Source organism: Netta rufina (assembly GCF_964035555.1).
Source record: "Netta rufina genome assembly, chromosome: 2".
Lineage (NCBI taxonomy): Eukaryota > Metazoa > Chordata > Aves > Anseriformes > Anatidae > Netta > Netta rufina.
The window spans coordinates 33,833,750-33,858,486 of record NC_140124.1 but is presented as its reverse complement, the minus strand read 5'-3'; the positions used below and the strand labels follow the sequence as shown (position 1 = coordinate 33,858,486).

At 36.4% G+C, this 24,737-nt stretch overlaps 1 protein-coding gene across 3 annotated transcripts; it reads left to right on the top strand.

The window, feature by feature from the left end:
• Positions 1 to 299: 299 nt before the first annotated feature.
• Positions 300 to 23,995, top strand: HYCC1 (hyccin PI4KA lipid kinase complex subunit 1). Of its 3 annotated transcripts, XM_084306657.1 has the most exons (11): positions 300 to 374; positions 2,821 to 2,922; positions 6,669 to 6,848; positions 8,447 to 8,527; positions 8,941 to 9,056; positions 9,378 to 9,473; positions 11,470 to 11,586; positions 12,383 to 12,470; positions 12,935 to 13,094; positions 18,577 to 18,871; positions 19,733 to 19,824. In XM_084306657.1, exons 1-10 carry the CDS (start codon positions 324 to 326, stop codon positions 18,843 to 18,845), a joined length of 1,260 nt encoding a protein of 419 aa, XP_084162783.1. In that variant the 5' UTR covers positions 300 to 323; the 3' UTR covers positions 18,846 to 18,871; positions 19,733 to 19,824. The 3 variants fall into 3 exon arrangements, with proteins under 3 accessions (XP_084162783.1, XP_084162781.1, XP_084162782.1); XM_084306655.1 differs by lacking the exon at positions 18,577 to 18,871 and having other exon boundaries at positions 19,733 to 23,995; XM_084306656.1 differs by having other exon boundaries at positions 18,577 to 19,843.
• The last annotated feature ends 742 nt before the right edge of the window (positions 23,996 to 24,737 follow it).

The following is a 24,737-nucleotide window of genomic DNA, read 5'->3' as shown; positions in this document are numbered from 1 at the left end:
AATATTTTCTGTTTTCAAAATGCCAGTTCTGCAAATCTTTGACTTACTGAGCTTCCCACGCAATACATATTTGGAATTTATTAAACTGCTGTATGCGAAGGCTCCCATGCTTAATGCTTCCAGCAGCTTGCGCAAGTGAGGTAGAATGAAAGTTCAAAATAATGTCAGCATGTGAAATGTTAATGAGTAAAAGCATGGTAAGATGCTTTAAATATTCCCAGGAACTTAATTTTCATCATCTGTTTAATGCAGCAACTGCATGGTTTTTTACAAACTGTTTGCTTGCTCTTTCAGGCTGAAGGTTTTGGAACGGATGCTGGAAGATGTTAGCTGTGGATACTGGGATTGTGGAGGAGTGGTTATCGGAGTTCAAGGTAATACACTGTAAGATATTTAGCCACTAGTATCTGAACTGCTGCTGGAGCAGTATGCGCCAGTGCCTGATTGCTGCAGAAAATAAAGACACCCACTAACCTTGGATTTTGCTGAGGTAATCTGATGTATACAAACGTCTGTTGGAAAGATTTTTTTTTTTCCCTTGTCCTTTTTGGGATGACATACTTCCGGATACAGAGCAGTGAAAATAATTGTGAGCTGTGGCAAAAAATTAAGAACTACAAGCTATAAAGTTGTACCCCAAATCTCAGTATTTCCATTTTTTTCCTGTGTGGTTTACCTTTTTACGGACTGTATGGAGTAATTAACACCTATTGTCTCTGGAGTGCCTTCTTTAAGTTTTATCATTACAAATTCAATAGTGTGATAGTTGCTGTTCATTTGTTGAACTTGCTGCACTACTGGTACATCCTGTAGTTTTGATCACTATAATTTTTTCCATTCAAAGAACTCATTTATGATCAGATATCCAGGTCTATTCCGTGAAGGTTGCATTCCTCTGCTGTCACACTGTCAGTATGTTAGATCAGGTCTGGCTCTAAGTGGGGCAAAACCTATGGAAGAGAATATCTCAAAGCAGAGAGCAGGCATCACCGGTCATCTCTGCCTGCCTTTGCCATGGGAAAAACACTTGGGTACATGAGTATTTTATTGATTGATTTATTTATTTCATTGTTGATTATTTATAGAGTTTTTGCTCTAGCAACAATAAAGACAACTTTGAAGAAAGGAACTATTGTTTTACTACTTCCTCATGCATAACTTGATTGGGCCACTATCTGGTAACTGCAAATGCAGATAGATAAGCTGGCTCCAAGGAAGCTGCTTTATTTTCTGTTGTTCTGAAGCCACAATCTTCTGTTACTTAGGAAGAAACTTGATATCAGCATGTAAATGTTGCTTATGTGGTTTGAAGACATGTTGCAAATTAAAACGCCATCTCTCTGACACCCTTCTGAATTCACTATTTTCTGTCTTGAAATGTGGTAAATTTTTTTGGGGCACAGTCAATGGCCCCAACCTTTAAAAGAGGATGAGCCATACAGCACTGTTTTATTAAGTTGTACTCTCAGCCTTAATGTTAGGACGCTGTCCTGCAAACACCCAAAAAGTTTAACATTGATTGAATACCTTTGAAAACTTCATTGATAAAAATAAAAGCTTAAGATTGTAACCCTAGCATACCTAAACCCTTGTGATCATGGTCAAACTGTGTTCTTGAAACACCTTGACTGGAAGATTCAAGTGCTATGTGTATATCTGTAAGATACTGATACTGAAGACACTAAGTATGTTGTGTAGCTGTAGGGGAAAATACCTTTGTTATGGATCCATGTAGATTATAGACCAACCTTATTTCTCTCTTAGCGTTTGTCTCAGGAACTTTTTGGTTGTGTCAAGCTACTGTTGAAATGTCTCGTGAGTCCTCAGCATTCTGTTCAATGGTCTTGTTACTGAATAACTGAAAGTTTTTATACACCAGAATTGAAAGTTATGCATAAAAAACCTAAACCCCAGAAATTCTGTTAGTTGTCATTTGTGAAAATTCTGGTAGCCTGCTGGATTTCTTTCCAAACTTTGATACTGGCCTTCTGTTCCACTCTTTGTTTCTCCTGATATTTGTAGTGTTTGGGATGAGACATGCATTGTGGTCCGGTTGATGCGAGTATGGACAGGGACTTACTTTACCATAGGTTTTATTTTTTCCTGATCTGCTTACATACTCTAGGAATCACTTTTTGTTTTCCTATCTGTGTAATGGAGTACAATCTCCTCTGAAACACTGCAGTGAAGTAAGAGCTATGAATAGTAAGTTTAAATGTACAGCTTCCAGAGAGTTGTTAAAGAGATTAGACTTTGAATCTCTGCTACCAGAAATCCTGCTTATGTTAAAGAAGAGCTATTCTTGCCAACCTGAATTTGTGTTCTTTCAGGTAGTAATGTATCCTGTAATATTAATTCACTGTCTGTGTACTGTCATTAAGTGTGGGTCTGCAAACTGCAAAGTTTCCCAGTATTTAAATTTCATAGTGGGTATGTGTTGTCACTGACACTAGCAAAAAGAGTGGGAAGTGAATTGTGATATTTTTTTTTTCCTGGCTTCATCAGTATATTATGTATTTTCAATGACATGGCACTTCTGAAACTCTCATTTTTTATCTATTTCCATTCCGATGTCATTAGTTTCTCAATGAAACTGTCTGCAAAATGAAAAAACGTGGTGTCTTCTGGCAACTCTGCTGTCATGAAAAAATGATGTTTTCTATTGTTTGGATTTCCTTATGAAACAGAATCTAGTTTACTGTAAACTCTGATGAATAGTAACTTGTAATGGAAAATTGTTGAAATAGCTGTTACATTTTAATGATAAAAATTGCTTTTTTTCTAGTAGTTATAATATACTTTTTTTTTTTTTTTTTGCAGACCCTGCCAGAAGCATCCATATCCAGCTATGCGACAAACTTGAAAGACAAGACTGCTCTGATTTCATCTCTTTACAAAGTAATTCAGGAGCCACAGAGTGAAGTGAGTATATCAGGTCTTGCTCACACGAAGTGTTTCGTAGAATGCCAGCAAAGTAAATATTGCATGCTGGTTAACTATGTTCTAACTGTGTGAAATAGTTAATTCTCACTATGTGAACTTCATGAAGAGTCTTCATCAATATGTTTTCCTTTTAATGTTATTGAGACATGTTCTTAGCAATGACATAATACCATGGAAACAATTCCTAAGTTTTGCAAACTGCTGATCATAACTAAGCTTGTGGATCATACTCAGGGTGGTCAGGACCTGTGTATAGAACTGAGAAATAAATTTAGGAATTGAAAAGATGTTTGAGACTGACTGAATTATTTTTGCATTTCAAAATAATTTGAGTGTGAATCTATAGCTATCAAGCTATCAGAAGCTTGTCTTTTATAAGCCAAGAGACCAATGTTAGGTTTGCATTCCTTTTATGTAATTGCTTGTGTCTTACAGCTTTTTTGCCATCACTTCGGCAAATGTACGTCCACTGTATAAATACATATATTTACAAGCATTTAAAACAACAATCTGCCAATTCCTAAAAAATTTTGGGGTGGAAAGGGGCAGGTTTGCTCTGTATCTGTGTAAGGAATGGTTCATATACTGTGCCTGCAGTTATTTTGCAGTGCCTAAGTGAGATCAAAACATGCTGAGCTGGTGCTATCTGTGTCCTGGTAATTGTATTGTCTCGCTTCCTACTATCCAACACACCTTTGTGTATTTTAAAACTGCACCGAGTCCTTAATTCCTGTTCTGGAAAGACCCAGCATAATGCACCTCTCCAAAGTTTGAGATGATGCCAATAGTGGGCAGAGGGTAAGAGACTTCCTGGTATAGGTACATTTTTAGAGAGTATGCTGATTGAGAAATCCAGGTTGTACAACAGAGAAAACATCTCACTTGACTTTTCTTTGCTGCTCAGGAGGGCATTCTGAGTCATTCCAAATACTGAGTCAAGCTCGTCTGGTCTTCAAAGTGTGTATTAACATGCAACTTAATCTGATGAGTCTCCCTATTGATACTTTTCACGTGTTCTTTGATTTATTACTACTACTGGCTATCACCAGGTTTGCCATTGTATGCATGCAGCAGGGTCGCCAAGGCTGTGAAAATTCTGCTCAAAAAGATTGTTGGGATAATTCCAGGGGCAAGTTATTGAAGATTTTCCTGGTAGTGAAACTTGAAATGGAAAGCCAGTGCTGACATGTACATGTTCTGACTTGAGAGAACACTCCTAAAATCTTTATTTGTACAATTCTCCAGCTACCTGGCACTTTATGGAAAGTTAATAATGGCTTTATTAGTAGGGGAAATTGTAATTCAATAAAAGGAGAGTCTTCAGTAGATGTTAAAGTTTAAAGGACTCTTAATTGAGCAGATACTCAAAAGTCCAATGGCAATTCTTTTTTCTCTTTCTGAAGAGGTTTATTTCTTCACAAATTCTGGATTTTTTTGCCTTGTACCTAAAGCACTATTGCTGCTGATAATAGACATTCAGGTCTTTACATCAGGAAATAGAAAGTGTTTGAAGTGCCCAACGTGTCTGGTTGCAGCACTGAAGAAGGAAGGATAAAATTGCTTGAACATTCTTGTGTTCCAGCATGAAAAAAAAATCATTCTAGTTTTCATACCCTTTAGAACTGGTTTAGTATAAAACATTATCTTGAAGCAGCAACAACTCATCAGTGTGTTTTGATATTAGGTTTTAGCATGTGGTGGCATTTTAAGGAGGAAAATCTGTTTTTGTACTGATTACGCATTTAAAAGCGCTGATATAAAGCTGTCTCAACTGAGATAATGATGTGAACATGGATACCTGTCATAGCTATTCTTGTGCCTTCTAAAGTTCAAGCACATCACTCTGAACTGGTATTTCATTAAAAGAAGCATGCAAATTGTGTGAAATATGTAAGCTGAAGATGTAAAACACTTCTGCTGATAAAGTTTTCTAGAAGTATCTTTGATAGTCTGCTTTGAAAACTAACTGGTAGTTTAGCTTGATATGCTTTTTTGTCTTCTCTGTAGGTTTTCAAAATTTTTTGAAGGAAATTAATAAATCAAATGCAAAACATTATATGCATGTTACTAGCAATGAAGTATGTATTTATATCCCAGTTCTTAAGGATTTTCATTAAGGTATTGCATAATACTTTGCTTTCTGAACTGAAGTGCAGTGGCAATTCTATTATTACAGTATCTTTTTCTCAGTGCAGTCTCTAAAATACTCTTTGGTTTGGATTCCATCATATTCAGGTTGAAACTTTAGGGGACTTTGAGTCACACGTTTCAATTTATTACTATCTTTCACATTCCTGGCTTTGAAATAAACTTAGAGTCTATTTCTGGGAGTCATGTAGATGAACCATTAAGATGTTAAATCTTGGAGGTAAGGAACCAAGGCAGCAAAACTAATCCTTTAGGTATGTTGCATTTGAATCCTGTCTTAGAGATTTGCAATTGGAGAATGTCACATTTCTTGTAATGCTTTTTTTATATACTAGAGCTGCGGTTGATGAAATGAATTCTAAATAGCAGGAATCTCAGATTTCATTTTGTAAAGTTTTTTAATGCAAATCCACTGACTATCATGATTCTTTTTCTAAGAGTAGTACCTCAGATGACAATGTCCTCCTATTTATTGTTTGCAAATGCATGACTTAGAATATTTAACTAAACATCCTTTTTTGCCCCCTCTCTTCCTGACCCCTTTTTAGCGACGTTTTGAGGAATGTAAGGAAGAAATCCTCTAACAGTTCCAAATTTTTGTCTGCAATTTGCTGTGTTTGCAGTCAAAAAGAATTTCTGAGATCGTGCTTTTCATTTTTTTTGCTTGTTTGAAGTTTCAGTATCCAGTTCAGCTAGCTTTTAAAAGTGCCTGCTAGTGTAGACAATGTTTACCAGTTGATTTAGGAAATCTCTTACTGTCATGACCAAAGTGTAACCTCCATACAGGGACGCATGGTTCACACTATGTTTTGTTCTCTAGCAGAGGTAGGTCATAGCAGAAGAATGAGCATTACATTTGGAAAAGCAGCATAAGTTGATCGCTTAATTACTTCAAATATTTAACTGTTCTTGCTCAGTGTACTACTTCCAGTTCAATCTATTACTTCAATTTCTGGAAGCTTAACCAATCTTGTTTAAAAAAAAAAAAAAGGGAAAAAGAGAAAATTACTCTTGAGGCTTCCTAGTTCTGTTCCAAACCTATACATTGAAGTTTCTGGAAGAGTTTAACGAGAGTGGAAAGATTGAAAGTGCAGTGTACTAGGTTGTTGCAATACTTTATGCATGAACGTCTTGCAGCTTTTCTCACTTGCAGAGTAAAATCTTTCAGCATTTTGTGTGTACACTGTGAGAGCTCTAGAACAGCAAGATGTTTTGTTCAGGTACTCTTCATGTATATCATCTGTATTGAGGTTATGGTATGAGATGCAGTGATAATGAGTACCCTCTGTTTATGCCTGTGAGGCTAGAGGAAGTGGGCTAAAAATGAAAGAAAGGAGCTGTTGGAACTACTACTTCTGAGGGGATGGAAGACTACTTCTATCACCTGAAAGTGTCAGAGACAGAAAGTGTGCAAAATGACTTGGGCACCTCCTGCTCTGGTCACTCACTGATAGCTACAGCCTAACATTTATCACCTTAGAGTTTTGACCAAAGGACTGATCAGTTTCTTTCCACATGAATTTGTGGTTTCTATGATGTTTTACTCATTAACAATTGTAACCTAATTATTACTTCAGCTTCTGGAGCCAGTCTGCCATCAGCTCTTCGAGTTCTATCGCAGCGGTGAAGAACAATTGCTGCGATTCACGCTGCAGTTTCTACCGGAACTGATGTGGTGCTACCTTGCTGTCTCAGCCAGCAGAGATCTGCAGAGCAGTGGATGCATAGAGGCCCTTCTCCTAGGAGTTTACAACTTGGTTTGTATTTGCACATATTTTTTCAGGCCTAAAAATATTAGTGTGCTTTTGAGGGAGGATACTACGGAGTACTTAACGGGGAATAAGAAACAGTTTTGTTTCAGAACTGAAAATAAGTGATTATTTCAAATTTGTCTCTTCAAATTGATGTCCCAGTCTGAAATCACCAACATGAACTTAGATTCTTTTATCTTGGTGAATATTTATTTCTGCTCTTTTTGTGGTTTTTGGAAAGTGTGATGAACTCTAATGGCTGAAGGAGCCAAAGAATTCCTTGTTATTTATTTACTTTGTTTTCATTAATTCTTGGTACAGTGATTAAACTTTATGTTCTGCTTGAGAGCTTTTAGAGGCACTGCTTTTGAAGTGGTTGCACGTATTTTCTGTGGTATTCTAACTGTCTTGAATAGAGATTACAAAAAAGTCACTTTCAACAAATTCTTAGGACTTGATTGTTGAACAGTTTGTTCAGTTCTGAGAACATAAAGGTCATCTTTCATTTCTGTAATAACCTTGACATCTTTTTTTATATTCTCCATGAAGAGTTATTGTTTGATGTTAAAATAGTCCAATGAAAAACAAATTTATGGGGGAACCTTTAAGAGCACCGTACGCTAGTTGTTAAGGGCAAAATGCATTTGGTCTGTGTTAGAGATTTTACTGAAGCTCCTCTCTAATTTCTACCTTTTGATATGTGAAATTTGTTTCTATGATAAAACAAACAAACAAACAAACAAAAACACATTAATTTTATTGTGTGGTTTTGGTCAGATCTGCTTCAGTAGTTATTTCTGAAGGTTTTGACTGAGAGTACTTCGGTGCTCTTCTGTAATATGTGGGCGCCTTGTTTTTTTTTGCATTACCCATTAGTCTTATGCTAATTAACAGGAATGAGAAGTTTGCAACACACCTTCCAAGATACTGCCATAGTGGTATCTTCTCAAAGATCTTTGCATCCATATTTCTGTTTTCCTAGGTGGCATATTTTAACTATCTTTGTAAATAAGTGTCAAGGTTGAGCTTTTGCAAATATTTTGATGTCTGCTACTATGTCAAGCCATATGAGGCTGCAATCCTTTTAGAAGTATGATGTTTCCAAAATGACTTGTAGAGTCATTATTTGATGGGTAAGTAGTTTTCCAAACATAATTGTTAACCTTCACAACTAGGAAATAGTGTGTAATTAAACATCCGTCTCCCCCCCCAAAGCAAACAAACGAAGCAACCAAAAAAACAACCAACCAAACAAAAACAAACAAACAAACAAAACAACAACAAACAAAAAAACAAAAAAACAACACCATGCTTTAAACTTACTGAGCTTTCCAGATTAAGTTTTTAAGGTGGCCTATCATAGCACATGCCCTTTGATAAGTCATTTGAATAGTATTCAGAAGCAAGACAAATGTTCTGTGATAGAAAGTAAATAAAGAGATAACTCCTAGCCTGTAACTTGAATTGTTATAGTATCCACTCTCTGTTCTTATAACCATTCATTTTGTTTTCTTTGTCCACTCACCCCACTTCAGCACTTAACATTTTTGAATGTCTGGTTTCTGTAGTACAGTATAACCACTGGTGTCTTCTGACTTTTTCAGGAGATAGTCGATAAAGAGGGACATAGCAAAGTGCTGAGTTTCACGATTCCGTCTTTATCCAAACCTTCAGTATATCATGAAGTAAGTAACACCTACAACACAAACTTGTCACTGATTGTGAAAAGCAGTATGATTTTTGGTGCCTGTTTAAGAATAAAAATGAAAATGATCTTTAACACTTGACCTAGCATGACGTAGTAACATATTTTTTGGTCTTCTGATTACTACTAACTGGCCTCTGAGACCTTTTCAAGTTTTAGTAGTCATAACTCCATAGTATGCATGCTCCAAATATATTTTTACCTGTTCTGAAATCTTGTACCTTATCTATTTAAAAAATGATTTCTTAAATCTAAGACAGCTAGGCAGACAGATAATCTTAAGCCTGTTGGAATTTATGTACAAATTTAGTGATGCTGTCCTGTTGTCTGTTTTTTCTTGCATTGTAGCGAGGCTTCAGGTGGATGTATTTTGAATGATCTTTTTTCTTTTAGCCTTCCAGCATTGGCTCCATGGCTCTTACTGAAGGAGCTTTATCCCAGCATGGTTTATCCAGGGTTGTATACAGTGGACCTCATCCTCAGAGGGAGATGTTAACAGCACAGAACAGGTAAAATTGTATAATAGGATTTTGCTTGAGAATCAGTAATGAATCTTAAGGTTTTTTCATATATTCAGAAGGTATAGAGGTGTGTGCTGTGTTACTTTTTGTGTGTTTGTTTTTTTAAAATGTAAATATAGATGCAGAAAGACTAGGAGTTTTTCCACGTGAAGAGGAAAAACTTGCAGACCCAAGATAATCATTGGTCAATGATTTTATTGAATTACGTTGAGGTTGTTCAAATAACTCTTGCAAATTTCTGTGCAAAACTGTTTTATTTTTTTTCAAAGTAAAAGTGGTAACATACTCTCTGTTTCCTGTAAATTCCAGGTTTGAAGTGTTAACTTTCCTTCTGCTCTGCTACAATGCTGCCTTAAGCTACATGCCTGCAGTTTCTCTTCAGTCATTGTGTCAAATTTGTTCAAGGTAATTTCTGTAGGCTAATTATACTTGAAATGGCATTGCCAACTTGAAATGCAACAAGTTTGAATTCTAAAAAAATAAAAAATAAAAAAATCTTCAGGCTACCAAAAGTTGCTTGTAAACTTGACTTTTTTTTTTTTTTTTTTGTAAGTATTTATTGCTGCATTACTTGTGTTTAAGTTACTCTTATCTAGCTATGGGTTGAGATGGGAGAAGCAATGACCTGGTTTACATGCAGTGCTGTAAAATGGAGAAAGAAGTCAAATCAAGGACATTCTTTTCAATTAAAGTAGTTGTAAGTGTTTTAACTAAGTAAAATCAGAAGGGTCTTCTAAAATCTTGGTAAACTTTGCATTACATGCTTACTAAGTATATTTAGCAAACCGAAACTTCTTTGAAGTTATAGTAGATCTTGAAACTAGAAATATGCTTATTCTTACAGATACTGGGGGTATTTCCAAAATCTGTTGTTACTTCAAAACCAAAATAAAACCTCAGCTTTTATTGGTGTCCATTTTTCCTCTTTCTTTATTCAAAGAGGAAGTGCTGGTATTGAACATTTCTCTCTCTAGAATTTCCAAAGCGGACATTGTATTAAGGAAATTAGAATACTGATGTTAACCCAGAAAACCCAAGAGAAATGCAGAAATCAACTAAGTCTGTCTTCATAAGAAGATTATCTTACTGAGACATACAGTGAAGCAGTTCTGCTGATTTCATTCTAGCCTTTTTTACAGGAAGTAACTCAGGACAGAGTAGGGCTTTTTGAAACTGATCAATACTGGCATTAAAGAAATGGCTGTATTAAGAGGGTCTTTTCTGTATCATTGTCATCGTTAACTGATTACGTTGCTACTGTGAGTTCACTGTTTTCCCCCCTAAGTACTTGACTTATCCCTATGCTGTAGCATCTGATAAATGCATAATTATATATATTACTGGCATAAAAACGACCTGGTTAGATGTTTTTTATGTAATGTTAGATGTTTTTGTTATTTTGTTAGATGTTTTTGTTTATGTTAGATGTTTTTTATGCTTTACTTTAAACTGGATGCTAATTTTTCCCTGCCTCCATCCTCCAGGCTTTAGACAATACTGATACGTTTATTACTTCAGTTAAATGTGATAAATTATCTCTGAGCCAAACCATTGATAGAAGTTATGGAATATCTGGAACTAAAGTGTTGCCCATCTTGTATAATAGTAACCTCTACTGGGGGATAAAGAGGAAGAGAATGGATGGGATTTTTTGGGGTGGGTTATTCAACCTAATTAATGTCAGTAACTAGCTCATGGTCTTAAATCTGTATTGAAGCTGAAGAATTGAAGGTTTCTAAGAATAAACTTGTGCTATGTTTGTGCTATGAAGAAGAAAATACTGATGAATGTCATTAAAGGTGGTTCGAGAAGTCCAGTAGCAGTCAATAAATTGAATATTTAACCACCCCATATCTTTGTTTTTCAAAATCTTTTGTCTACAGAATCTGATGTGGAATTTGGATCTGATCTGTGACTAATTCAAATGCTGACTTCTACTGGATTTTAGATTGGTTTCATGCGCGTGATGCTTCTGGTCTCTGCTTGAAAAATCTGCGTGTAACTTTGATATTTTATAGAATTACACTTGCTTCTGTCTTTTATAGTTTCTAATAGTTTCTATGATGCTCTATTTCTTTAAATACTGTTAGTTTATTTTTTCTGTTCTGCAGTAAATGCTTTGAATTGAGAATGACTTCTAATGGCTGTTTTTTCCCATGTTCAGCTATGGTATAAATGTAACGTTGTCTGGAGTATCTCTGCTTTGAAGGATTTGAACTCTGCCAGTAGAGGGCATACCCTTCTTCCATAATAAAAAATAGTCCGCTTCAGAACACTGTTGTTGATGAGCACTTTTCTGGGGTCTTTTGCAGTTAAAAAATCTACTAAACACTTGACTTGGTAGTGTTCTGTACAAAGGTATTCTACATTATCTACTAATGAAAATGCATGATTTCTTTAGAATTTGTGTCTGTGGATATCCTCGCCAACAAGTGAGAAAGTACAAGGGAGTAAACTGCAGGATTCCAGTTTCATCTGAATTCATGGTGCAGATGCTAACAGGGATTTATTATGCCTTGTAAGTGTTCTTGTTTGTTTGCTTTTTTTTTTTTTTTTTAATATGTGTACAAAATAAATAACAGCTTAATTTGTACATTCACTTAGGCAAGCTACCTTTGAAATATTTTATTTTCTAATGGGTAGATGTAACAATGAAGTCTTCAGGAGCAGAACTAGTTCACCAACTAGTCAAATGATAGTACCTGTGTAATAATGAGGAAAGAGGACTGGACTAGCACTTGGGAGTTATAACTGGTGATGTGAAAAAATGCCCAAAAACCTTTTTCCAAATTTTGTCTGCTGTCCAAATTTCTACATGCTTACTTCTGACATCAATCTAGTTAAGCAAAAAAGTCTTCTACCATTCTTTCTCTGAAATGCTGAATGCTGTCCACCTTTTTGATAGTCATGTTGATGCTTAAAGCTCTCGTATTAATTGAAATAATCAGAGGCTAGTAACACAGAAGTAATCAAAAAACATGGAGCAATATTAAAACCATCCTGTTTGAATTTCAAAATATTTCATGACTGGCTGATCAATAACTAGTTATGTCACTTCTAAACTGCTCAGGGTGGTTAATGGAAAAAAAACCTAGTGTCTCCATACATAATAATTCAGAACAATTTCTATAAGTAGCAGACTTACTGGTAATAAACACAATTAATTCCACAGTTAATTAATTCCACAATTAATAAACACGGTTAATTCCTCTGAATTGAACCTTCAAGGAATACTATATTCTTGAAGGTCATGATCAAGAAGGTTCATCCATTGATACAGATGCTTATTATTCTGAATATATTTACCTTTGCAGTTATAATGGAGAATGGGATCTGGCTCGTAAAGCTATGGATGACATTTTGTATAGAGCACAGCTAGAACTGTATCCAGAACCTCTGTTGGTAGGTAACATATTTCAACATTTTTAGAGTAGAATTATTAGCCTAATAAGTCCTTCCAGTGAATGTTATGCCAGGAACCTAAATCTCATGTGGTCTATGTGGCTGCGCTTGGTTATTTTATCATCTTCCCTAGGGAATAAGCTATTTTCAGTAGAACACTTCCAAGTCTTGAAAGCTTAATGATAGTGCAGAAGTACTCTGAGGTTCATGTTAAGTAACAGCCACATCTTTAAATTGGAGACTTTGTTTTAAATAGTGACAAGTGTTAAATATAAAATAATTCTAAGAGGTAATTGCAACCAGCATTCTTTATAACCTGTGCAAAATGCTAGCATACTTATTTGACCTTAAACTGGAATTGTACACAGTGATCTACATGGAGTAATAAGAACCATGTGATAGAAGTCTTCTCTAAAATGTTGATCTTCGTGTTAAGAACTTAACTGCATATTTCCTCGCTCTAGGTTGCTAATGCAATAAAAGCTTCACTGCCTCAGGGTGCCATGAAATCTAGTAAAGAAGGCACAAGGTGCATTCAGGTTGAAATTACACCTACTTCATCCAGGATATCAAGAAATGCTGTGACTAGTATGTCTATCCGAGGGCATAGATGGAAAAGGCATGGTAAGAAACACATTTTACAATGAATTCTTAACTTTTTACACTTGTTTAAAGTAGTATTGTGGATTTCGTCTTTGCAAATCTTCATTATTAATTAAGATGTCCTCAGTGAGCTGACGCTATACATCCGTTCTTTTTAAAATGAGATTCTTCCTAGGAACAAACTTAATCATATTTTTAAAGTGGGTCTGGAGCAATGCTAAGATTGGCTGTGTACTACATGAAACATGTCATGGTTGGACTTTGGTGCTGTTCTGCTGCTGCTGCTAAGGAAGTGGCAGTTAGGATATTTTTAAACTGGTAAATGGTCTTATTGTAGTTCAGAAAGTATATTCTCCCAATCCTATTTTTTCCAAACAAACAACTTTTTTTTTAAGGACTGCTGTACAAAGTTTTTGATTATTTAAAGAGGCTGTTCTCTTCTGAAGGGTAGTGTGTAACACCTGAAGAAAAGCCACAAAAACTCATCTGTCTTACATTATTCAAATAAAAATGAAATTTAAGGGTAGAGGGATAAATTACTATTTTTTTGGACAAACTAGTATAAGGGCTTCCCCAAAGTGATGCACATTTCTGTGCTGAGAAGTAGAAAAAAATGGTGCTGAGTATACTGCCAAAGGACAAACATTGTATTCCACTTCTTCTACCAGTTTCAGCTGAGAGAAGAGCTGCTGGACCAGTGATCAAACCTTCAGATTGCTTCCTGTGCTGGGCTTGTAATTATGATGAAAAGCTAAGGGAGTGAGTGTAGATAATGCCTTTTTAATAGGTTCAATAAAGATTTTGAAGCAGTATCAGAGTGAATTCTGTATAATATGTACTGTGTGAACTTTTGTAGTAGTTAGGCAGTTCAGTTAGAAAAATATTGCAGAGTTCTGTATCATAAAAGAACCTAGGAGTATTTGAGGTAAGTGTTGGAAATTATTTATAAATATGCTGGTAGAAGATGACTTTAAAATAGTGACAGCTTTCTGAGCTGTTGGTATTAGTGGTAACAATAGTGTAATCTTTTGGAGGGGAGGAAGGAAGTTAAAGGAAGTTAAAATAATTGAAGTTCTTTTCATTTAAAGGAAATAAAAGTATTTCATTTATAAACTGTTTAAAACTGTCAGGTAAAGCTAAGGAATAAAGCATTAGCGTCTTTCCCTGGACTACACACATAGCACGCCATTACTGAAATCTGAAGATTGCTAAGGAACATTTTAGCCTTTACTGTTTGTTTTCTTTATTCAGGCTTACCTTTTTTAAGAAGGGAATATTGACCAGGACTCAGAAAACTGATAGCTTAGCTTTTAAACTCAGATATGCCCTCTGAAGCTTGGCAGTTTCGCTAGCTATTATTTTTGAGTGGTTCTGATGTTTGTACAACGTGGATGGGAACACAGATCAGGGATATTGAGTGTTCGCTCATTCAAAGGAATTGAAAGTGTATTAAAATAAACATTCCCTTGCTCCTGCATTTATAGAAACAATGAAATACAAAAACCACTACACAATTTGCTCTGGAACCATCCTGATGTAAATCTATTTTTTTCAGCACCTACAAGAATCTGGAAGCTTTTACAAATACTGCCTTCTTACAGGGGTGATACTTGGGTGAAGTTCAAGAACCTGTGGGTGGGACGAGTGTGCACTGCAGCAGATAACAGATGAAAGAGAAATAACAGTAGGATTCATAGAAATGTAGGGGAAATGCAGTGTTTTGTGGAGTTTTCATATAAAGCAGGACAATTTGAGATAAACAGTGATAATCTAGCTAGTATGACTGAAGCAAGTCAATATTTAGGGATAAGGATTGGAGGATCTAAGTAACAAGCACTTGTCAACATTTTATTTGGGTTATCAGAAAAACTTTAAGTTTGTCTCAGTGGTACAGGATTTGATGAAGAAGAAGAAGAAAATCAGTTATACTGATGGCGGGCGGGGACAAAAACGTGTGTAGCAAATTTGGCAATAGCTATAAATTTGAAGGCTGTGTAAACATTAGACTGGTTTAAAGGCAAAAGATGAACGTACAGTATTTTTGACTTACCAATTATTTTGATTTAAGTGGCATACATTCCAAGCATGTAGTACATCAGTTAGCCTAGTCAAAAATTTCATTACAAAATGCTGAAAAATAAATTGTGTATAACTGGAAAAGAAGTCTTTTAAAGTCAGAATGAATATTCTGTGGATTTCAAAATTCCTAATAAAATTCAGTGCTTCCCAACCCTTGATAAGAGAAAGATGTGGAACAGATCCTTAGGGTGGGCATAAAGAATGATGATATCAGCTTATGCTTACAGATGGGTGCTTGAATTAAAATGAGCACTGGAGTTGTTAGTTATAGGATAACAAACCTTGTACCTCTTGACCACTATTCTCTCTTCCACAGTGACAAGGAAAAATATATTCAGGGATTTAATTTTTGTGCTTCAATATGAAATGACTTATACAATGGACGATACAGCTAGATGTGGTATGATCTTGCACATTATGTGGACAAGACCTTATAAAGCAAAACATCCTTTGGAGGAGTGAGAGCAGTAATTTTCAATCATTGTCTTTTTGTGTAAAGTAAAATAAATATAAAAAACAAAACAAACAAAAAAAAAAAAAACAAAAAACAAAAAAACAACAACAACAACAAAAAAAAAAACCACCTGATCATATTTCCGGTTGAGAAGCACATAGTTTTTTAAAAACTAGAAAAAAAAATCAATGTAATACCAAAAATTTAAGGCACTAGTTCTTGCTAGTCAGTGTTAGAACTCTAGATTGAAGTCTGTTTTGCAAACAGGTCAACTTAATGGTTTTTTTGAATCAAGCTGGTATTGCCAATTTGGACTTCTGACAGAGGTACTAAATGTAAAGGTAATTTGCAAAATGGATCTGTCTACTCACAAATTAATAGGATTTATAGACTTCATTGATATTAGCCATCCCTTAACAACAAATTACTTAATCCTATGGAATTGGATTGCCCCTAAATTTGTAAAGCTTGAAAAAGAGGACTTGATCTAGCATTACTTTTTCATGCATTAGTGTTTGTGTTTTAAAAAACAAATCCTGAGTGGCATTTATGTTTCCATTCAAATGTAGAGGAAAAACAGAAAAATCATAGAGTTCATAAGGTACACAAACATTTAAATGAGTGGTTGTTTGTGAAAGCTAGGGCAAAAATATTAAGCAAACATCAGCAACACTTTCCTTGGTAATATAAAATATGTCAAACCATAAAAGGGCTGTTGGGGGGAAAAAACTTCTGTGCAGGTAAGACAAATACCCTGATGTAACAGACTAAGTAAGAATCACTGAGCAGATGCTAGTAAGATGTATAACAAACAAAGATATTGACTAGACAATAAAGACTAGAATTGACTTTCAGGTAGTGTACAAAGAAACACTGAGTCATTGAATCTCTGCGGAGAGAATTTTCCTACTTTTTTTTTGGGGGGGGGGGGAGAGATCTGGAATGTATGTTAATTTGGAGTTATACGCTTGATAATAATTCAAAATGCTGACATTGTTGTGCAGGAAATGCAGCTTGAGCTTCTGGTGGTTAAAACTGAATTACAATCCAAATGGGCAGTTTGTTTGTGCAATCTGATGGAGGCAATTATAATAATAACGTAGACTGTGATCGAAATCTTTTAAGTTAGTCCTTAGCAGCTGATAATCATGAAATGCATTTATCAAGGTTGGTTGTACTAGTCCTAGCATTCAGAAACAACTCCAAATGTATTTTTCTTCAAATGCTACAGCATATTTATATTGCCTTTCAAACTGGCATAATTATTTAATCTGTACAAAATTCAGCCGTTTCTTTTTCTCTTTTGCTACATTGCCTTGTGCACTGGGTATTAGTATCTCTTTCTCAAAGGATAGACCCACAGAGTTGTCCAGCTTGAAGCAGTATTATCTTCAAAACCAAATACTCTGAAGCTGAAGGTTTGTTCTAGGTGTTCTTAAAAATTTTAAGATATAAGGATGGGGTGCTACTACAAGGGACCTGGATTGTGGAGCCTTATTCCTTCCAGAGGGCTTGTAGATATTGTGGGAGATAGCGATAATAGAAGTTGATATACCTCACGTCCTCTTTTCATTGATTTCCTCCTGTAGTTCAATGTTAAGCTCAGAAAGGTATATTAACTTTCATTAAAAGTAGTTAATAGAACTTAGAATAATTAAGTTTAAATTTTTATTTGAGTAAAAGTTTTTTTTCCTAATTTTTATTGTGGTTACACAGCTGTGGGAATCCAGCAATGATGGATAAAGTGCTAATACACAACAGGATATTGCATTTAGAAATGCATGCCGCTAAACAATAATTAAATATCACTATTACCACAAAATCCATGAAATAAATTCTTCCTTGTTCCTCCAGTCTGTGCTGAGCCCAGGACTTCATGTACTCTGAATCTCCTTTCTTTGGAGCTGGGGGCTGCTAATCAGTGCTTTTCTGCCCTTGGTGGAGAAGGGGCTGACAGCGAGCTCTGTTCTGCCCTCTCCTCTGCCTGGTTTCCCAGCTGCCAGTGAAGTCTCTGGCTCGTGTGTGTGGAGATCTGTGGATCCTGGGAAGAGGTGGTACTGTGAAATAAGGTGTCTGTAGTGGCACTGACGGGGGGGGGGAAGGATGGGGTCTGAAAATTGCTGTAGGAGAGGCACAGCTGCCTCACCCCTGTGCAGTGAGTCCAGTAAGGCCAATGAGAATGTTGGTTTTCTCACTAACTTTCTGCTCATGTGTTTTTAGAAAAAAAGTGCTGTATTTGGTGGTAGGAGAACTGCTGCAGTTCATGGTGCCCAATTGCAGTTCTGGCCTTGTTACTGACGACAGAAGACGTTTGCAAAAAGTGCTCTTAAAGGGAGTAACACAGCATTTAACTTGTGTTTCATGCCTACTATCAGGAAAGTAGTGGCTAGTAGCAGCAATTATTAATGCCATTTCCACTGCATAGTACCACTTGTTGGATGGATACTTTTGTTAATAGTTGACTAGTTAATTAGGAAGAATCATAACAATTAGCTTTTGCTGGTAAAATCAGTGTTAGCTCTTCCACAGGGGGACAGCGATGTCTATCCCTGCCAGAATAACCTTCTGCCTCTGAGACTTATTTCCTTTCTGTGGTGAGTGCAGACAGCACAACAGCACGGATCCAAGCTCTGCAGCGCGCTGTGACTGGAAGTACACTGCCTGCACCAGGAGTCCTCAGTGTGGGGGCCGGGGGAGGATTCCCCGGGTTAAAATAAAATTTCAGTTTTGGAATACTGCGTGTGGGGTTTCCCAGTATGTGGGTGCAGGACAATAGTCAGAAGATTGAAGCCAGAATTTAGAAATAAAATTCCATACTCACTAATATTGCAGATTAACAAGACTTTGACGTGTGAACATCTGCTTTAATTCATAATGCTTTAGTCATCTGTTCCTGTTGGTTTTTTGTTTCATGTTTTGTTTCAGACATCTTTTGTGTGTTTTTTTTTTCTTATCCATCTTTAATTCTAGAACAACCAGAGAATGGTAATGATGCTACTGAATTGGGCAACTTTATCATACCTGAGATTAGTGTCACAAATGTGTCTGGAGAGAGAACCGGGAATGGGGAAAAAAGCAGAACACTAGCAGAGAATGATGTTCAGCATATACAGGGAGTACAGGAAACAGCTACAGATCCTAGAACTGACAGCAAAGGCATGCCAGAAATCAGGAGGCAAAAATCTGTAAGAAAAATGATGGATGATGGAATAAACTCAACTGGCAGAGTCCAGTTTTAGCAGACCACTTGTAGCTGCACTCTAAGGTACCGCTGTTGATTGAAAGGATCACTGCTGCATGTTTGGAGAATTAAAGTATGCAGTTAATATATTTGCATGCGTAATAACACAAATGCATGGATTGCACACAGCTTTGTCTGTGCCACAGACAATGACGACGTACTTACAAGTAGACACATTTAATCTGGAGGCTGTATGCTGTGAGACTCGACACTTCTTTGATTGTATTGAGCATATTTACTGGATTTACAGATCCAGTGATCAATGGTATGAAGAATCAATCAAAATGGACGTGAAAATTATCTCACTGTGTACCTAAGGTATTCCAAATCGGACTTTTCATGGTATACAGGAGATTTCACGTTCCGTTGTGCTTGAGTTTCCAACTTAATACCACCAGACTTATGATGCAGAATGTGACCTTTCAGTCCTAAGGCATTCTTGGGTTGCAAAATGAGCAGGTGCCATATTGGGTTTTCTGGGACATCGATCACAGATCTTTATAATTAATCAGCTTTGCAAAATCATGTATTGGAGCACTTGCTCAAAATGAGATTTATACTTTTTTTTTTTTGTTTTAGTTTTGTGTGGTATCTTCTAATATGTTTCTAATCTCCTGCATGAATTAACAATAATGCATTTTTTTCAAAATCACTACAAACTGAGGTTGTGGGCATGCTTTTTGATCTAGTTGATGCAGTATTATTTGCTGTAGCTTTATATCCTAATGAATCTTAATTCCAAAATGTAATAGGTAAGTGTTTTGTCTTCTATTCTCTGTTCTTTTGCTTTATGGCTTCATGCTTGTAAATATCAAAGCCTAGTAATAAAAGTCAGTAAAAGTGAGAAAGCCAAATGTTAATTTTTTTTTCCTTCCTACCACGCAGGTAATACTGATCTAGGAATTGAAGAAGAACTGATAGAAGTATCTGAAACTGATGAAGGGTTTTACTCTAGGGCTGCATCTAGCACAAGTCAGTCTGCCTTATCTAACAGTGGCAACACAAGCAGTAAGAACCTTTTAGGGAAGAGCCAACGAAGATCTGGAGGAAGCAAAGCTGGAGGAAAAGAAAAAGAAGGAGAAACCTGCAGAGAACACTTGTCACGAAAACAAACTCAGAGAGCCATGAGTGAGAATCTAGAACTTGTTTCCTTGAAGAGACTGACACTGACAACCAGCCAGTCCCTGCCTAAACCTGGTAGCCATAGTTTGGCCAGAACTACCACTACTGTATTTAGTAAATCATTTGAACAGGTCAGTGGTGTCACAGTTCCAAATAATCGTGGTGGTGTATCTGGTACAGAGGCAAATAGGTTCTCAGCTTGCAGTCTTCAGGAGGAAAAACTGATCTATGGAACAGAAAGAACAGACCTTCCTCTTTTAAGCAAGCAACCTAACCAGCAGCGACCTCCTAGTATTAGTATAACTTTGTCAACTGATTGATATCATGAATTAGCAAGTATGAAAAAAGAAATATGGGGTTGTATGCCAATATTGGTACCGTACAGTAAGCTCCTTAATGTGCTCTACATTACTTTCTTAAACCTCAAGCCCATAAATTCTTATTCAGCTCACATTTGACAGTAATAGTGAATAGACTACAGTTTCAATTATTTTGCATCAGCTCCTAATAGCTTGTTACGTTCCTCTTTTGACTCACTCTATTTATACTCCTGATTGCTTATGGCTTTGTGTGAAGTTTACAGCTTTACCAGATTTACAAACATTGATTGTTCAGCCACTGGCCAAGATATCTGGCTTTTTACAAATGCACACCATGGGAACAGATAGATCCTCTTTCCCAGATTCTGCTTTTCAGTACTTCTTGGCATAGGCAAAACTGCAAGTATTTTTTTTATTTAAGAGAAGCCTTATGGCTTGAGCACAGAGTTTTGGAATGGCACTGTTAGAATATAAACACTCTTATGTGAGTCATGAGAAAGCTGTACTTATATGCAAGGTTAAAACTGGAAGGCATTGGTCAGTGTGTGATGTTATGGATGGTTTTTGTCATGTTTGTCAGTATATACTGCAGTGTTCATACTTCTGTATGCCTATATGTGTCTGAGGTATAGATGCATTTTTGATTATATATGTAGCTTTGAAACTGGGTCAAAAGTCATATGGTAGCAGTACTTGTCTATGGCAGTTCTTACCAACTGCTGTAATAGTCACTTTTCAGGCAACAAGTATGACTGACTCTGTATCCCTTTTGTACTTTTAAAAAGCAAGCACAAAACTACTCACTGAAAAGTTGCCATCATCAGTAGTTACTGCTTATGAGGAAGAGATGTGCTTGTGTAAGGGCATTGTAGACAATATGGTATGAACCCTTTGCACTGAATCAAGCAAATCAGGAGTGTAAATGCGTTTCACATGAACTTGTTACTTGAGACTTAGAGAATACTACCAAAGGATGTGTACTTTCAGTAACTTGCAAGCACAAAGGGAAATTATTATGTAAATATAACTAGCAGTGTAATTCCTAGCTTTTTGTATCTATTATTTTTCTAGTTAGAAATTCTAAAAGGACAACATGTTCAAGATTACTTAACCTTTAACCTTCAGTCAGTTTGGTGACCTTGTTTGATACCAACTTTTGTAAGCTTAAGACTTCAATTAAAAAGTTAAAACTACTTATGCAGAAATGTGGAGAAGCAATAGCAGACAAAAGCACTTCAGTGGCAGTGATTATCTGAGAGGCAGCATATTATTGTGTGTGTAGAATCAAGGTGAGGATCTAATGCATAGTCATTCCCAACTGTCCAAGTGTCTGCAGCTAGTGATCCCTTTTTGTTAGGAACATAGAAAGACCTTGTGACAGACCAAACACTAAAATTCTAGGAGACTTTTCTGTCTGCCTGGAGATAAGTTTAGGTATACCTTTTTTGACTTGTACTGAAGCACAAATAACTTTTAAGCAGCTAATGTTATTCAGGTTTATAGCTGGTTAATTAATGAAAAGAGATAAGAAGACATAGTTGATAGGGTTAAGTTGTAGAATTCTACTACTTCGACAGCAGACTAGATGTGTCCATTTCTTAATATTCACTAAAGCAGCAGAATAGCTACGTTGGTCTATAGATGTTTGTCTTCAACTGAGAGCCTGAGTTTAAATGAATGTGCCACACTTTCTTGTATTCTTCAGTTTGTTGTGTGACATTGTTTTGTTTTAGTACTGCAGTATTTCACCTTACAGTGAATGTTTTTGTAATTGTACATGAAAATTGACATTCCCATTGTATAAATAAGAAGCTTGTCTTGTTTAGTGTTTAATACTTTGGCCAGTAAAATAAACAACTGGTGTATTTTATTTTTTTTTTGGAAGTTACATCCTTTTGTAAATACTTAGAACAGCAGAAAACTTTGCCTTTTTTTTTTTTTTTTTTTTTTTTACCCCCCCCCCAAATACACATTAGATGACAATATATTTGTTTCAGATTGACTAATATATGTGGTTGCTGGAGCATACATGAAAAGCAATGAAAAAGTTTCAGGCGGCTTATTGCAGACATTGCCTAGAAGTACATATACTGAATGTAAAGTTTTTCCTTTCCTTGAAATTTGTATTAGATGTGATGAAGAAATAACCTGCAGAACTTAGGGCTGCCTCCTGATCTGTTCTTGCAGTGTCATATTTAACAATACTGTGGAAACACCTTAACACAGTAACTAAAATAGAAACAAAAACTGGGATAGATGAATAAAATTGCAATTGACAAATGTTTGTTGTGACAGTATTATTTATGAGTTAGTGCTAAGAAACTAGAACTTGTAAGTACTTCTGTTGGGTTTGTTTTGTTTCATTTAGTTCATGATCTTTTCAGTTATTTCCACAGTTGATATTGTTTCAAGCTGGGTGTTGATGTCAAAGGTGTTTATTACACTTGGAAGATCTGGCTTCTTCAGCTGTAAATCACTGGAATTTTGAGACAACTAAAATGTCATAAAGTGTAGATACATAACATGTTTGCAGTGCTGTTGGCTACAAGTCAAACAGTGTTGAAGTTAGTTTATCCTTTTATTTTATACAGCTAATTATTCTAACTGTGCTCTGGCTTCAATCCAAAATAGAAATTGTCATCGGTACAAATAACATTATGTAAGGCTTTATACTTCCTTTAGAAAATGGTAAAAAGAAAGTTTCTTGGTACCAGACACTGCTGCTTCCATACATGTGTGACGCTGTGTAAATGTGTCTGTGTTAGTCTCCGGAGAGACTCAGAGAAGGAGCATGTTTTTGTGAACTGACATCACACTTTGATACCGATCTAGTCTACAGAATTTCTTTACTGATGTAAGTAATAAAACTTTCAGCTGTGTTTCTTTCTTTTCTTCAACAGTGTGGAAAAAATGGGGATGGGGGAGGAAGGGCAGAAATATTTGTTGGCCAAATGTGCATCGTGTGTTCTCCATAAGACACGTGCTGTTCCCAGTGCAGAACTGGAGGGGGTTGGGGCAGGAAGCATAGTTATTTCCCAGTGTTTCTAAAATTTGGAAGGCCTTGGATTTGGAACATCACGTACTTGTTTTTTACTGATGGAAGAATAGTGTATATTAAAGAAGTAGAGGTCTTCTAACAGCACAGGGAAAAATATATGAAGACATTACATATTGTAGTCTACCCGCTAGGAGGTAGTTCTGATGATTACACTCCAAATGTCACACACAGTTGCAACATTCTGCTGGAAAAAAATGTTATGTAGGAGTGAATCATCTCAAATTATAATGAGAGAAGTTGTTTAATGCTGACATTTATAACTGACCTTACTGTTTGAAATCAAAAGGAACTGTTTGCGATGCTGGCTTTGAAAAGCAACATTTTTGAAACTCTTGACAGCAGAATATAATTGTTTTTGTTGTGAGAATCTGTAGCATTTGCGTGAAAAATGTATGACCTCTAACCACTTGATCTAGAGCTACAATGACTTTTCTGAAAGGGGATGTTGAATTCTCATGAATACCTAGCAGATTCATCAGGTACAGAAATACATAACTTTTAGCCACGCTTCTCTCTAAGTAGGTCTCTTCTGATTTCTGTGAGAATTTTAGAGATGTCTAACTTAGTTGTCTAACTTTTGTCACAGTTTGAGGCTTACAGTGCTATATATGATGTGTAATATATTGAGATTTGTATAATTCTAAGACAGCAAACTAGATGTATACATTTAATACTCACTAAAGGCAGCATAGTAGCTACAATAGGTGATAGATGTTTGTCTTCATCTGAGCCTGAATTTAAATGAATGTGCCATGCTTTCTTCTATCCTTCAGTTTGTTGTGTGACACTTCTGTTTTAGTACTGCAGTATTTCACCTTACAGTGAAGTGTTTTCATAATTGTACATGAAAGTTGGCATTCCCATTGTATAAACATGAAGCTTGTCTTGTTTAGTGTTTAATACTTTGGCCAGTAAAATAAACTGGTATGGCTTTTTGGAAGTTGCATGCTTTTGTAAATGCTTAATACAGCAGAATTTTATTTATTTATTTATTTTTACAGGCTTTGTTGAAATACACATTAGACAATGTATTGGGTTTACGTGGCAAGGGCTTAGTAGCAGGGGGCTGCGGGGGTGGCCTCTGTGAGCAGAGCCCAGCAGCTGCCCCATGTCAGGTCAGGGCCAGCTCCAGCCCCTGCAGGAGCAGGGGGTCTGGGGGGAGCTGCCGCCCGTGGGGGACCGGTGCTGGAGCAGTTTGCTCCTGGGGGATGGACCCCGTGGTACGGAGCCATGTGGGAGCAGTTCTTGAAGAGCTGCTGCCTGTGGGCAGCCCCCACAGACTCAGTTTGGGAAGGTTGGCATGCCGTGGGAGGGACACCACGGGGAGCGTGAGATGAAGTGTTAGGGACTGACCGCAGCCCCTGTTCCCCTGTGCTGCTCGGGGGGAGGA

Excerpts from the sequence above, each read along its gene's own strand:
- HYCC1 (XM_084306655.1), top strand. The coding sequence starts at position 324 with ATGTTAGCTGTGGATACTGGGATTGTGGAGGAGTGGTTATCGGAGTTC. Across the intron at positions 2,923-6,668 it reads TTCAGGAGCCACAGAGTGAA|CTTCTGGAGCCAGTCTGCCA; the intron begins GTGAGTATATCA and ends TTATTACTTCAG. Across the intron at positions 11,587-12,382 it reads ACAGGGATTTATTATGCCTT|TTATAATGGAGAATGGGATC; the intron begins GTAAGTGTTCTT and ends TTACCTTTGCAG.